Here is a 16444-nt window from a genome sequence, read left to right as displayed (position 1 = left end):
CGTAAAGGCTGGAATACGGAGGTGAACAAGATGGTGAACTTATTGGAAATTAGAAACATCGTTAGTGATGTATCATTAAGTACAAAAGTAGTCATGAAAAAAGTCACTGAACAAGTTAACATCTTAAATAATACAGAATGGCAGAGAGAACTCTTTAACGATCGCGGAAAAGACAATGGAAATAAACTTAGGACATATAGGCAATACAAAAGCAACTGTTCCGTGGAACCGTATGTGTCAAAAATTATTCCACGGTCGTACCGACGTGTAATGGCCCTGTTTCGTGCAGGCTCGCTCCCGTTAGCCATCGAGACTGGAAGATACACCAAGCCGCCAATACCTGTTGAAGACCGTTTATGTGTTTATTGCTCTGACAAAAGTGTTGAAACTGAGAAACATTTTTTATTGAACTGTTGTCTATATAATGACTTAAGATTTGACCTTTACTCAGAATGTTCACAACATATTAATAGTTTTGAAAATTTGAACGACGATTTAAAATTTATACAAATCATGAATTGCTCCGAGATACAGCCATTTTTATGTAAAAGTATTCATAAGTTTTTTATGCGACGTAAATTATTTACATAATTTTTAACTAGTTTCATGCGACATAAATTTTTTACTTAAATTTTTTAACAGTGGACAATTATTTTAATTCAATTAGTTTATTTAAATTATGCATATCAGTTGATTTTCCCCCGCAATATCTTAATGTAAATATTTTCACATATATGTGTGAAGGTTTAGATGTATGTATGTGTGAAGTTTTAGATGTATGTAAAGTAAATATTTTTTACGAAACATTTTTAAATATATTTACTTAAGTTTTATTCATCATGTTGAAAATACTCTAAAATCATAGTTATTAGTTTTAAAAATACAGTATTTCAAAGTATCGTTGGATTTTTAAGAACATGTATATATATTTTGTGCAATGTGTCTCATAAGCCAAATGATATGGCTGGGTATTGATTGTTCTATGTATGTTTTAATATTGTTGTATGATATGTATGTCAATCAATATGTGACACAATAATAAAATAGATTATTATTATTATTTTTAAGCAACTACAAGCATGTTTCATTCTCGAAATTAAGATAATTCATTTGATGAATGTAATCTTTAACTTCACAAATTAAATTTTCCCTTAGTATTCAGAACATCGTTAATGTAATTAATTGAACATGGATAACGGGAGTGTTTAATGACCTTGTCCACATAAGTAAGTATCGCCTTGAACGCCTTGGTGCTCATAACTGGTTGTGCTGGCGATTAAAGGTTGTAAAAAATCTGATAGATTAAGTGTACTGTAGGGTAAATTTTCGTCTAATTAGTAAGACATTTGTAAAATATAACGAGTCAATGGGAGACAGCAACAAAACGACAAAAACCCCACATAATATGCAGAACTAGGACGAGCAAATAGGTCAGGACGACGCTACTTCCGAAACAGTATAACCAGTCCAACATCACAATATAATCAAGGCGTTTTCACATATATGTTATAAGCACTGTTTTGTTGGATACAGTTTAAACCCATTATCAGTATTAGCTAGTGTCGTTTTTTTCATCCAGCATATATTTTAATACAGTTGAAACATACTGTATCTAGGTATCGTTGACTGGTAGAGCTGGAATTATTTGCTTATATGCCAAGACAGGTGCATGCATTCAACAGCCACACAATTATCAGTCGAAGTAGGATTAGTTGAATAAGACTTTATTTGTTGAGTACTCATTCAGTTCTGAGTACCACCAGATTGACATGCTGTAGAATAGCCCAAGAGACTCTGGTTACGTGTTGTTGTGCAATGGTATGGCTTTGAAATTAGTAAATATGACTTCTGATCATTATTCCATCTGAACCATAAGCATGTTATTTTAAGTCAAGGAAATGCTGCATCCTTACACAAAGGTTGACAAGTCGATAGGCTAACCAATTTTTGGAAAGTACATAATCTACAACCTAGTTGTGAATGGATAAAATTGAGAAATTTAAATGGGGAATGTGTCAAAGAGACAGCTCGACCAAAGAGCAGGACTAGGTACTAACCAGTCAACTCTTTACTATTTTCCGCCTCCAATATGAAATAATTCGCATTTAGTATTAGATAAACTATTCCTTCGTAAACATCGACACTAATTATTGCGATGCCTAAATGTTAGTAGTAAGATCTAATAAACTGAAGATAAAAGACAAACTGGTTTTAACTCCGAAATCAAAAACCTAAATTTAATTTCAGTTCAATTCAAAAGTGCATCACACCTTTGCATTGCTAATTTAAATGCGATTAAACTAATTGTAACGGTATCTATTTATTGAACCAATACAGTTATTTCCCCGTCTTGTATTTCAAAGTTTGAAATGAGAAAGTCAGGGAACGTAGACCATTACTGTAATTGTCTAGTTTCAATATAGGAAGTAAGAGTTCTATACCTAGTAAACAATTTTAATCAATCAACACGATGAATTGCTTCATTATGTCGATCTTATATTCAAAATATATAAAATACTGCAAAGATTTACCATCGCAGATGTAACTTTCAATCGCATTTTCGATGTTTAAGTAGATGCCGTGTCAAATTTCATGTGTTATTAGATTGCAAATCCAAAAACAACAACATTTGTTTTTTTTTTTCATTTTGATGTTACTCTGTTATTATTGGAACTGTACTTCTTAGACCTTTACATTTCAACTATAGTTTATAATGACGAGACTACATTTTAAGAACTGAAACTTTTGGTAACATATTTCACAACGAATCAAAAGGTAATAGTGTCAAAAGCAAAGAGATACAAATACATATACATATACAAGTACTGTACTCGTAACATCCGTCTCAAGAGGAAAATGAAAATTTGAAATTGAGCTATACATGAAATCCAATGGTGTGAAATATACAGTTCTGACAAATTGAACTAAAAAAAAAAAATGTTCTCAAAACCCTATACAATTGTGTGTGTTAATAACTGCAGGAACTAAAATCGGAGAGTCAAACATAGCAACCAATAAAACCTTCAGCTTCACAACTTGTAATCAACTTTATGTTGGCGATCACAATTAAACACTTTGATAAATTAAGTTTATCTGTAACGTACAAATGACCTTTCAACTAACTCCTATATTTGTCACATCATTTTGACAGTAAATATGACGATTATAGGGACAACACAACCATAAAAAGTGGTAAATATAGGTAGTCAGATACTATTTTGAGAACTCAATTAAGTATATCTATTTCAATAAGTGTACAGATTTTACAACTACAACAGTGGGTACATAATGTGTCCCCACATTTTTTAGCAACTGTATTTTTCGAAGTTTGCACAAAATACACCAGTAGCAAGAGACAGCTCATCGTTTTGTCCGTGTGTCTTAAGTAAGCGATTAACATTCAGTAAAGTGATCCTGGTGACCTCTATGGCTTTTAGCTATATATACAAGTATCATACATTCTGAGATATGTATCATCCATGAAATAAATTATCATGTATCATAAATCAAATTCAATCCGGCACTCACTATTTTAACAACAGAATACGAAAAAAAATCGATATAACCTCTGGTATTTTGTAAAATCTTCTAAAAAAAACACATCGTCAATATTTTGATAACCACGATTCTGACTTGTGGTTTCACTAAACTTTGCCTCTTCATCACATGGGTGATTATTTTGTCTACATCTTTTTTATTGTTCCGTACCAGTTGTAATATTTAATCGGATGACCTGTTATATAGCTAACAAAGAAAAACAAATGCGTATATGAAGTTAGAAAAGTGAAACATATTACTGATGACTTGTTACATTAAATTGAGGATTCCATCTAAACTAGTATAATTAAAAGGAGTTGTGGGTTACAAGTAAACAAAACAGCAACTAAATTATACAAATATCGGGGCTCTTTTCACATAAAAAAACGACAAAAATAGTCTTAAGCTATACTGAAATATTTATGACAAACGAGTATTTTCTCTCGTAAGAGTAATGTGAAATTAGTCATTGTGTCGTTGAAGAATTGGAGGCATATTCAACTATATATTGAATATATAAAAAAATCAATCGCAATCGATTAAGTACATTCAATTTTCAAAACAGAAAAAAAGAAGATCTCGGTCGCTTATATCTCATTGTTTAGTTAATTTATATATTTGACATAATATAGTGGTGTTGTGTATTCTGCCTTAATTAGTTGCAATGTCATAGCATTATTGACCGGAAAGTCTGTATACAAATAATATTACCCCCTACTGAGTTTCTATAACTGACAAATCAAAGTGATTAGCTTCCATTCTAAGACATTTGTCTATACTAGGAACTGTGTAATCCAGTTTCAATTGATTGTTTATGAATAAGCATCCAAACAATGCGGAATCGTTATAAAATGTAAAATTTTGGTAAATAAGCAATAAAAATAAAGCCCAATCATTCACAACTGAGTCATATAAATGACGATAAATTACGGAACAACTATTTATTTGACCAGACTGCTTTTTTTCTTTTAATAAGAGTGACACATTCCCAATGTACGTAATTTATGTTCTAGTATTTCCATGCGTGACAGTCAGTACCAACCACTTTTACAGGAATTTTCGAAACATCCAGATTATTTTACCTCTTAAGTGCAATGTCCAATCGTGTAAAATCATCATATCATGTATTCAAAAATAAAAAAAAAAAAAAAAAAAAACAAACATCTAACCATATTCACTGTCTATCATTTGTTTGGTTAAATTGATTGTCGAATGACAGTCTTTTTACTAAGTTTTTTTTTTATGTTAGAATGAATTGGTGGAATAATTGTTTCCGATAAATTCAGGGGAAATTGGTCACATTCCCTTGATAGCTCTCAATATTATTTCGTTGACAAAATAAATAATAAATTGAATGATTCGGTTTCCCTCAAGATATATGACACTAGAAAAGTCAAATAGAGTGTAGGTATATATATACAGAAAATCCCTGGTAAGGGTGTTTCACAAAAAAAAACACCAATTAAGCGAGAACATACAGTGTATAGTAAAACCATATACAGCGCAAAAGATGTAACACATAACAGTAAAATTAAAAAAATATATATGCATAAAAAAAACATGACATAAATTCCTACAACAACTGCGGTGTTTTCCTTTGAAACAATCAATAACATTTACAACAGTTGCGGTATATCATGTACATACAAGAATAGCTATCAGCTGTTTACCAGATTTGATTCATTATTATTTCTTTTCCTAAAAGGATAACATGTTTCCCCCGTCATAACAGTGACTGATTGCATAGATATAGACAAATTATTACTCATGATAATCACTTGTGTTTTCTGGGTGACAATAAAATCCCCACCAAACAACGCATTCAACCACATATTTAATTTTTCTACCAATCGGTTTATATTATTGACATTTTAATCGAAAAAAAAAAGAAAGATTAAGGTATTAGTTATTAACTACATTTAAATTAATACAGACGGTTTCTCATTTGGAATATTTGTATTATACAATAATTAAGTGCACGCAGATATTATTGCGAGACTGTTATAGTCCAATGGCAAGATTGAAAGAGAGAAGAAAACATAAATTAGAATGCCAAAACCATGAAACCCTATAGCTGAACAGTAAATGAATAAAAAGTTACAAACGCAATAATTGCACGAGTTATAATATTGGTTCAGAACGTTTAACAATACTCTGTACCATTTCCTATACAACAAAACTTAAATCATCGTTGACATACATCAAACTAAAATAATATCATAAAAAATTCAATTTACTGCGATTCTTCATGGTGGACATGTTCGGCTATCCAACGCAACAAGCCATAACACTAGACGGAATCGGATGTTTCAAGATGGACAATTAGTTATATGCGTTCTTAATAGAAGAGCATTAAATGGACTTAAAATGCTCCATTTGTTAAAAAAAAGTCATGGTCACTGAGAAAGGTGGACTCAACAACTGCATGAAATATACATATGAATATATTGTATTGTTCTTTTATTGTTTTCTATGATGTATTGTAAACTTATTTTGTTGATTAATGTATGCCATCAATCCCATTTGGGGTATAACTGTAGATTATTCAATACAATGTTTGTATGCATTTTAAGTTGGAATGATAAATAAAATGAACGAAATATGTGAATGTTTTCCAACGGAAGTTACGACACAAGTATAAACTGCAATTTATGTTGATGCTGCAATATATGTATCAAACCTAAACACACGTAATGTCAAGATGATGGTGATGGATGATTGTAAAACGCGTCCAGCGGCAAGTTAAATGTATAGTCAGGCTGGTAACATGTTAAAGTAATGTGAATATTAACCCTGCTTTGTACTAAACCGACATGCTGAGTCGGATCTTATAACATGCTAGTTCACAAGGTGAAAGCTCACAAGAAGACTTGTCACCCTTCCAGGAAACATTATTCTGCATGACTCCGAGCCGTCTTTATTCGTACTCGTTAATGCCGCTTACTTATTAAAGTTACAGCACATTCTAATTTTAAAGTATTTCGGTTAACCGGGTCATGGTTCGAACCTATGACCCCCCGCACTCGAGGCATACACGCTACCACGAGACCACCGGGATGGTTGTAATGTAAATGTTGGATACGGAAATAACATATTGTTTTGATATGTTACAATAACATTTTTAATTAATAAGAATGTAATGTCATTGATGAGCAGTGGGTTTAAAAAAAATGTTTACTAACACTAATAACACACTTCTTGATAAAACAATTTTCGAAGTTCAGATCTCGCCTTTTTCAGTAGGGTCGCAGCACTATAACACCTAAAACTTACGCATCCAATTAACATATCCTCAAACAATATTAATATTACATTACAACTATTAATTTAAAATGATTTAAAGATTTCCGTATGGATGTAAAAAAAAAGCAACATATTGATACCATTAAAAATCGTTTATCGCAATCTTTAACGTATTCATAATAATTTGTACATGCATGTGCAGTTTTCTTTCCTTTGGTTATAAAAGTTTACTAACTAAGTGCAAGTAGTTAGAGAACAAGTTTTGTACTTCGAGTACTGTTTAAGGTGTTTCATAACCATGATCACATGATCGTATAGTTTATATGTACATTATGACATCTGTCCAATAATAGAAAATGATTTACAAGTCATTAATTCCAAACTAAAACCAATAACCAATTTTGTTATCATGACCTCTTAAATTTACGAATGTTGATGAACTGCTCGCTTACTATATGACACTTTTTTAATTTCTGTCGATCTTCTTTTACTGGAGAGTAAATTTTGTATTACGCTACGGTAATGTTGGACTAGATTAACTTTACGAATAAACTCAGATAAGCATACATTATTTAGCAGTTTGAGTTCAGTGTCAGGACTATGGATTTGTGACGGTGTATGCTTATTTTTAAAGGTCCCTTCAGGTAAAAAGTGCAACAGTTGTTTGAATTTTATATATAAGCAAATGAAGATCCTAGTTCTTAAAAACAAATTAAAAAAAAAAATAATGAGTACAAAGAATTCAAATTCCGTCTACATTAATATGTTTTGAAAATTCCAATCCGATGTTTCAATAAAGTTGAAAGCTGATTTGAATGCCTAATTATGATTTCAATTTATTTAAAGTAGTAGACGAATACATCTTTTGCAAGTATCAATTCTTATTCAGTATTGTAATTTATATTATAAACCATTATAGTCAATCACCAGTAAATATGCGAACTATGCTGAAACGACATGTCTGTTTTAACATAAAGCATAACTCGACATATCATGTCATTATTCTTCCTTTGCAGAGTTAACCAGTTTAATAAAATAGTATACCATACTATAGTATATGATAAGACAACATTACTCAAAACTATGAACCATAGTCAGTCACTTTGATTTATAAAGATAGTCTGCCATATAATATGACAAATTAAGCTCGCTATCACTTATTACTTCAAACACCCAAAACCATTATCACAAATATAAAAGTTGTAAATAGACAAATTATTCATAAAAAGTAAGTGCTATATATATTCTAATTTGGTACAGTTAAAACAACGGTGTTACAGTGATTGACAGCACCAAATTTTATTTTCTCCACTGGTATGAATAACATTAATGTCAAGGTCACATTTGTAAAAAATGACCGTCCTGCTTGCCGTCGTGTTCCTATGAGGCAGAATTTATACAGGAGCTTCTAGAAAATTTGACGAAGTTATGTTATGTTATGTAGATAAAAGTCTGGTGACTGTTGTGATTGCATCTATCCAATTGATCTTGAAATATCGGATGAGAAGATACAGTTCTGTTTACATCTGGACTTATATTTAGTAATTATCAATTGGGATCGATTGAAAATGTAAATTAAGAAATGATTTGAACATCCCCATTGTGAGCTTTCCACTTCTGTGTATAAACATGTATTGTTCCGACACCTGTACATGTTATTAGTATATTTTCCCCAGTTGAGACGATATTCCCAGCATAGGGGTTATTGCAAGGTTATTAAGGATATGTTTGACTTTTCGTTGCCGCAATCCCATCCTCTATACCCCGATTGTTTAATTACCGAATAAGATTATCAGTTAAATTCTCATTGCAATGATATGTGCCGCTAGAGGAAAAAGAATTGCTCAACCCTAAGGATCACTTGGACTATGACCAGTTTTGTTCAATCGTTTGTTTTCTCTTAAATATAAGTTTGTTTTTTCATCTTATTTTCATTTTTCCCATGGCGATGTCTGTATTTACAGGATTTCTGGGTTTTGTTGACCACTTTGGTACTTCTTGTAATATCAATTTTACTGAAATCTTTGCTGCCAAAAATATTTATCTCAATATCTAACAAAATTAATCCTGTCTTCGCAAAACCAAGAAAATCTGACGACAGAGGCGTATTATCGGCAAAAATACAGGTTTGCTTTTACTAATATCATCCTAAGTTAATAACACGTCTCACAACACATAAGTAGAAAATTGTGTTAAAGTGTCACGAACACCTAGAATTTGGTGTCATTAATGATTGAAAACATGTGATTCTTAGACTCAATCTCTCTTTGGTTGATATATAGTAAAAAAAAAAAAAAAAAAGAAAACGAAATTGATGAAATATATAATCTATCAACATAAAAAGAAAGAAAAGTTCCTATAATCTGTGTGTCACCAACTACAAATAAGAAGGTCGAACTATTGGAAATTTGTTTTTTAAAATTTGATCAACCGAAGAGCGGAAACATACTTTTTAAAGAACATTTTTAAAGAAAAAAATAAATAAAGTGTAACTTTAATGTGATGTAAAACAAAAACAAAAACCCACCTGATCATGTGATTAATATGAATGCTAAACCGAGGAAAAGGTTTAATAGCAATGCACGAGGGGTGGGAAATACCAGACTAACTGACCCTCCCCCCCCCCCCCCCCACACACACACAGCCAGAAAACGGCGAAATGACAAACAAAGCTCAATGCATCAGTTACAGTCTACAAAAATAATATCAATGAACACAATTTTACCAACACCAGTACGTTTGTTTATACAGAACAGGAATAAGAGAGAAAACAGTTTTCTGACATGTTCACTGACGTTATTCAACATTTCTCTCTGTCCTTATATAAGATTATTACAATCAACAGATCTACTGACGTGTCAAGGACGTTATAAATATTGCCATAAGGATAAGAAAATATCATGCCATTTTTAACAGTATTACTGGCCAACTTAACAAATGTTGTATAATGGCATACATAGCATATGTAAAGGTAAAAACGATGTTTTACAATCAGTTATATTGCTTAGACCAGATTTAACAGACGTTAACAAGCGTGTTCTCGTCCAACAGTTGAGGAATATAAACAAGTGTGTCCTTGTCCAACAGTTGAAGAATATAAAGAAAGCCAATAGCAAAGTAGTTCATACCGAAGAAAGTAAAATACTTACAAGGCCTAAATCTTAAATTGGGTCATTATGTTTTGAAATGTTAAAGTAAACTTTATAAAATGAATATATTTGCAAAGGTAAAGCATGTCTCTATGTATGTCTATATTTTATTTTTATGGTAACGCAGCGATTTTTTTTTTAGGTTCAACGTATATAATACATAATTCAGGAAATAATTTATAAAAGTTTTAAACACCTTGAAAACATAAGAATGTTTTTAAAATGACAAATGAATTAAGTTTAAATGAATCAGTTAACTAAATGATGATGTATGTTTAATACAAAATAACTGTATTTGTTTACCAAAAATGTTTTATTTATAATGGCACACTGTCAAACATACTAAAAACAGGCTTTGTAATATCGACGTCGTAAAACACAAGTTGATACAGGATGCACAACATTACAAGATAAACAATAAATTTTATGACATGCATTCTTCTTGTTTATACATCTACAGTCATAGCTACAGGATTTAACCTTAAAAGTAAATGTCGTTCAACGATTTCAAAATATACGTCAGAGAACATTTTCACCTGAATTCTAGACGGATAATCCTGTTGGTCCAAAAACCATTGCACAGTATAGTTATAAAATAAAGAGGATATCTGCCCCCAATTCTCCCCATACTTTCACAGACAGAAATGTTCACGATTCAAGAATTGACATCGGGGTTTTAGGATCATCATCATTTTTATTTCTGCTTGATATATCAAAAGGGCTGACCTGACCTGATTTTTTGCTAATATGAACCGCCTTCGTGGGCATCAGTCTGACCTTCAGTGCGGGATGTTCAAAGTACAATGATCTATGGTGGGTTAAACTTATGACTTGCTTCTACTGCGTAAATGCAAACATAAGGAGTTGTGGTATCCAACTATCCAAAAAGACGTAAGCAAATAATTTAACACCATGCAGTTCAAAAGCAAAGAATTGTCAGCATGAAGCAACCAGTATTTCAATGGGTAATCAGTTTAATTTGAGCTCCTAGATCGGTGTGTGTGTCTGTATTACACTTTAGGGTATGATATGGTTCGTATTTGTATGACAATATAAAACATATAATCGTCCTCAATATAGTTGATAACTAGAGTTATAGATCTGTGAGCAATTAATGTAAGCAAATAGTGTTAGTCGTCTTACGATGTTAAACAAGAATGTGTCCTAAATACACGGATGTCCCATCCACACTGTCATGTTCAGTGGAACGTAACAATGGGATAAAATCCCTAATTTGGCATTAAAATTAGAAAGTTCATATTATAGGAAACATGTTTACTAAGTTTCAAGTTGATTGGACTTCAAATTCATCAATAACTACCTCGACCAAAAACTTTAACCTGAAGCGGGACAGACGAACGGACGCACATACCAGAAAAACATAATGCAAAAAAATGGGGCATAAAAAAATGATTGAATTAACATAGTACATTATGACCAATTTGAAAATCATGACCAATAACAGTACTGTGCCTCGCTTACAGAGTAAAAGGAACAGAATTTTATAACGATTTCATAACTGTCAATACCAAGAGAACTAATGTATAGAAATGTTTGACCATGGTCATATATCGACCGACATTAAAACCCTTGCCAACGTTGGACGTCTGTTTAGATGTGCGGGATATATAATTTCGAAGCCACTTTTTGTCAAAATTAGGAAATAAATTCAGATGCGTCGCTTAGAGGGGGTATCAGGCTATTTGTACGTTAAACAACCAGGTGCTGAAAGGCAAAATTTCTGTTTCCCATTTACAATTCTAAATTTTCTAGTGGCAGTCCCAATGTCCAGGTCGACCTTATCTGTACCTAACCTGTCTATGGTATTGATGGATGATTCTTCTCGTCCTGAACATGCATGTAATACTTGCCACTGAACGATAAGCAAACAGCAATCAATCATCAACACTGGTTATTATAATATATTTCCTTAACTGTAGCAGTCAGAATGTAAATTAGCTGAACTACAATACACTTTCGCCAAGTCTCATATATCTATTATAGTAAGCTTAATTTAAGGTAAAAAAGGCTGACTTCTTTGCAACAGTGCTATATAGGTTTCTTGGGCGAACAGATAAAATAAAGAGCCTGCATATCTCAATTTCCTAGATACGTATTTCAGATACAATAAAGGCCAATAGTGTAAAAGATTTTGCAAACAGAAAGAAGAGAAATCAAATATTCGAAATTGTTTCAGTACGCACGATACTGACGGGTTTTAGATGTTTACGATAAAGCATCGTGTTGTTGAATGAGTTAAAAAATGTTTTTAGAACAATGTAATATTTTCTTTCAAATACTGTTTCCCCAACTCATTTGCTTATATGCCATTAATCTGGGATATGAACATGCTGGTATTTCTCGCTACATTGAAGACCTGTTGGTGACCCTCTGCTGTTGTTTTTTATTTGGGCGGGTTGTTGTCTCTTTGACACATTCCCCATTTCCATTCTCAATTTTATTATGCTAAATGGATATGAAGTTTCTTTTTTATTCAAGATGAAGCTATTGGAGTTCAACTTGAGGTGTTCAGCCTGCAACTTTATTTATCATCTGGAATTATTTCAATCTATTCCACAAGTTAAGTGCAACCTATTTGAGTCATGTATCCATCCACAATAGACCAATTAATCGTATATTAAACAATAGATATCAATAATCATCAATCATATAACGATATAAAGATCTAAAAACATAACTCCTTTGTATAGTTCTTGGTTAGAATGTGTGCAAATACATAATAAAGGAAAGTCAAGACTGTAACGAACTTACTGTTGTAAAATCGTGATTTGTAATGCGCTAGTTGTTATAAGAATTAACTAAGACATCGAATTCTGATAAACGTTAAAAGATATGCCAGTTGAAAATGAAACTCAAGGATGTACCAAATTCACAAATGTATATACCATATAAAGTTCCTAATTGATTCCCCATCATGAAAAACAATGTGTTTTACAGTTTCTGCATTTTTTTCTTTCTGTTAAGTAGCAAGTTATATAAAAGGCAATCTATACTATTAAACGAGAAGACCTCATTTTGGGTGTCGCTTCTCCTCCTTCCACAATAAATTAATCATCATGCCTCTGTGTCCTATAGGTAACATGTATAGTCGCATTTGTCATCCATTCTTATAATCATTCAGTTGGGGTTATTTTGGGATAAAAACGAAAAAGAATACGTCCGGATATTTTCCCGTCATTGGACAAAACTTGAAGTCAGATAAGACTTCCGGTTTGTGTTTTTCTGTACTTTGAACATACAAAGACTATGAATAAAGTATATAAATTTGCTTTCTGCTGTCCATTTGAGTTCTAGCATGTATCATCCTTGCTTACCGTGTTTCAGTTTGGGTTATTTTGGGTGGAAAACGAAAATGAATAATATTTGCTATTTACTATCAATTAGTTTACAGTGGCGGATCCAGAACTTTTCATAAGGGAGGGGGGCACTGACTGACCTAAAAAGGGGGGCGCGTTCCTCTAATGCTTCAGTGATTCCCCATATAATCAACAAGTCGGTATTTGGAAAATAGGGGGAGGGCAAACAAATGTGCCCTGTCCCTAAGTATCTTTGACTTTTGATACCTCTCCTGAAATTCTCTGTATAGTAATTAAAGTATATATGCATGTTCATAGATTACAGAAAAACAGAAGGTATAAAAATCGGTATTTGGAAAATAGGGGGAGGGCAAAAAATGTGCCCAGTCCCTATAAGTACCTTTGACTTTTGATATCTCTCCTGAAATTCTCCAGTCAGTATAGTTTTTTTTACAGTTTACATACGCTCTAATTCCCCGCGGGTGTGTTCTAGTAGTTTATGAACCGAGAAACACCTAAAGCTTTCAGCTATCTTACGTTGAAATGTATCCTTTTAAAAACGACTTGCAACTGTTTTTAGTTTTGCTTTCTTTAAACGTTCATCATCAATTCGACGGTAGGATACACAAAATACAAATAGATTACTGAAATAACAGCATCGTATATGTACACTTATGAAAAGAACTGTTCGTAAATTTCGTCATGGTGCCCGATGACGTTTTCTGTATTTGTCTTCCTCAGAAATGCTCAGAACTAAAAATTTGAAAGCCAGGGATGTGTTCATACTTACTTTTTCGTTTAGGAAAGCAGGTGTTTAGACTTCTTACTATTTGGATTATGGAACTTTAATTATAAATATCAACTGTCTGCACGTTTTCTCAGAATTTACAACAGTGTTAGTTTTTATATTATATAGATAAACATTCAATATTTGGACAGGGCAAAATGCTTATATGTTATAAAACAATAGCTGTCAGTAATAAGGAATCAATCATAATATATAAATGTATATAACCATTATGAATATATTTGTCTGAAAACGTGTTTGTTGAGTCCATCTCGCTAGAATAATTTGCTTGTCCAAAACTCGCATTATAATTTCAACTCTTGCTTGATCGTTTGGGTTTAAGACATAAATCTGTTTGTTCACTAAAGATAGTTTCTGGTATCAAATATGCAGTTGCTTTCGCTCCGAAGCCTTGTCAACATTTTCAAAAAGTGTATTCACAAGTTAACGTTGATTGTGTGTGTGACAGTTAACTTCACCTACATCATGCGGTTAAATCATCGTATTCATAGAACTGATAGCGGAAGTAGTTATAACATGGAATTATTAATGCGAAATCCAGTTATCTAATGCGTTTCATTAAACAGCTCCACATAACTTTAAAACAGTTGCTACTAAATTCACGAAACAAGATATTCAAATGTGTTTTAACAACTTTAGTAATATTGCCAAACCTTACCAGTTAAAGAGTGCACTGAACGTAGATACCATGATCATATTCAATGAAAAACAAATATTTAGATAGCATATATATTGGATAATCTTCGTCTTTGAAGTAATCCTTACATCTATAGAAGCCTTTTTGTAATTTGTGACACAATGTTACCCTTCCATGGAAGTAGTCCTATTATCTCCTTTTATATATATAAAAAAAATTCCCCATTTCCATTCTCAATTTTAATGTTAAGATGCGGATTCAGGATTTACCAAAAAGAGGGGATAACTAATGAACGTCTGTGGTGAAACATGTAAAGTCTATGCATTGACCTTATACACAGCTCCATCACAAGGGGCGCCTCCTAATCAACCTCCGACATTATTGTCTCCAGTTCTATAACCCCTCCCAAAAGTTGAATTAACAAATGTAACATAAACAATAAAGACACAAGAATGAGTCGTTTGAGACATACAAGAACGAAACAGTCTCCCCAGCACCACAACATGCACAAATAATAAAGATTAGATACGAATATAAAACCGCAACATAATAGGACATAATGTCTTACCTTGTGAAGAATTTTTAGCATTTGTATTGTGTAAAATAACTGTCAATACAATCACAATAACTATTTGTACTCTAAACAAATTTGATGAGTAATCCATAATGTCGATATATATTTCATTAAACGGATCCAATTAGGATTCTTATTCTCTCATTATTATTTGTCAATAATCACAATCTATTCTTAATCTTTAGAAGTTTACAAATGACCATAGGTATACAGTTTTCACCTGTAAACACGTGCTTTATCCAGGTGTGAATCAAAGCGGAACGTTTTAACTTATGTCCTTTTACGAGTATGTATATGTATCTTCACTTTTGTATCAACAGGACATCCATATCATATTTGATAAAAAGGAAACAGAAAATAAACAATGAAATAAAATAATTATGTGTTGAGTAGCTTTGTATTTTTCTTAAGAAGTAAGAATGATGGTCGTAGCCTATAGCCGAGATGAACAGGGATCCATAAGACAACTGTCAAATACTATCAATCACTGAACTCGTCATGTTGGGCCTAAAGGCATTGTATTACGTAGTTTATCGCTTACCTTTAATACTCATAAATGATTTGATTGGAGAACTATAATATGTTTTATTTGATAATTAATACAAAAACAATAATATCGGACATGTACACTTGTAAAAACGACATCTTTAGGGAACAGTATATTCCCACAGATAGCTTTTACCAAATACATGTACATGAAACCAACTTGAAAGTGAAATCTTTAATAGATAAATGTTTGGATTGGGGCGAAGTATAATATGTAATTTGGGGATGTGTTGAATTTTTATGAAATTTTGTTTGATAATATATAAAAGAGGAAAACGACATGAAGTATTTATACAAATGGTAATATTATCTAATAAGTACACAGTAAATATACGTTTCATTCAAATCTACATTCATTTATTTTCCTCTTACTACGTTACTGACCGTCTACAAAAAGCTGGTTGTTTCAGACCTTAGTAACAGCAAATTTTTATAACAAAATATTTGTATTTCCATCGACATGCTATACTTAGTAGAAGTCTGCATCTATAGACGATTATCCTGAATCACGCAATCAATCGCACTCCTTTTATAGCTAATGCGATTCCCTGCAAACTGCTGTCGTCTTATCAATGTATATTGAAATCTTAAAACACTTAAGCTAGAGTTTATAATATATGCACTTATTCAAAT

The 16444-nt window shown here is 32.1% G+C and overlaps 1 protein-coding gene across 1 annotated transcript in view; it reads right to left on the bottom strand.

Moving 5' to 3' along the window:
• The window catches only part of LOC143071411 (uncharacterized), a 51461-nt gene extending 35759 nt beyond the window's left edge, over positions 1-15702 (bottom strand). The window contains exon 1 of the mRNA XM_076245673.1: positions 15260-15702. Within this exon, the coding sequence (XP_076101788.1) occupies positions 15260-15356 (97 nt within the window). The 5' untranslated portion in view covers positions 15357-15702. The remainder of the gene's footprint in view (positions 1-15259) is intronic.
• Between the last annotated feature and the right edge of the window lie 742 nt (positions 15703-16444).

Source organism: Mytilus galloprovincialis, chromosome 4, assembly GCF_965363235.1.
Source record: "Mytilus galloprovincialis chromosome 4, xbMytGall1.hap1.1, whole genome shotgun sequence".
Classification (NCBI taxonomy): Eukaryota; Metazoa; Mollusca; class Bivalvia; order Mytilida; family Mytilidae; genus Mytilus; species Mytilus galloprovincialis.
This window is presented reverse-complemented; position numbering and strand designations above follow the sequence as displayed.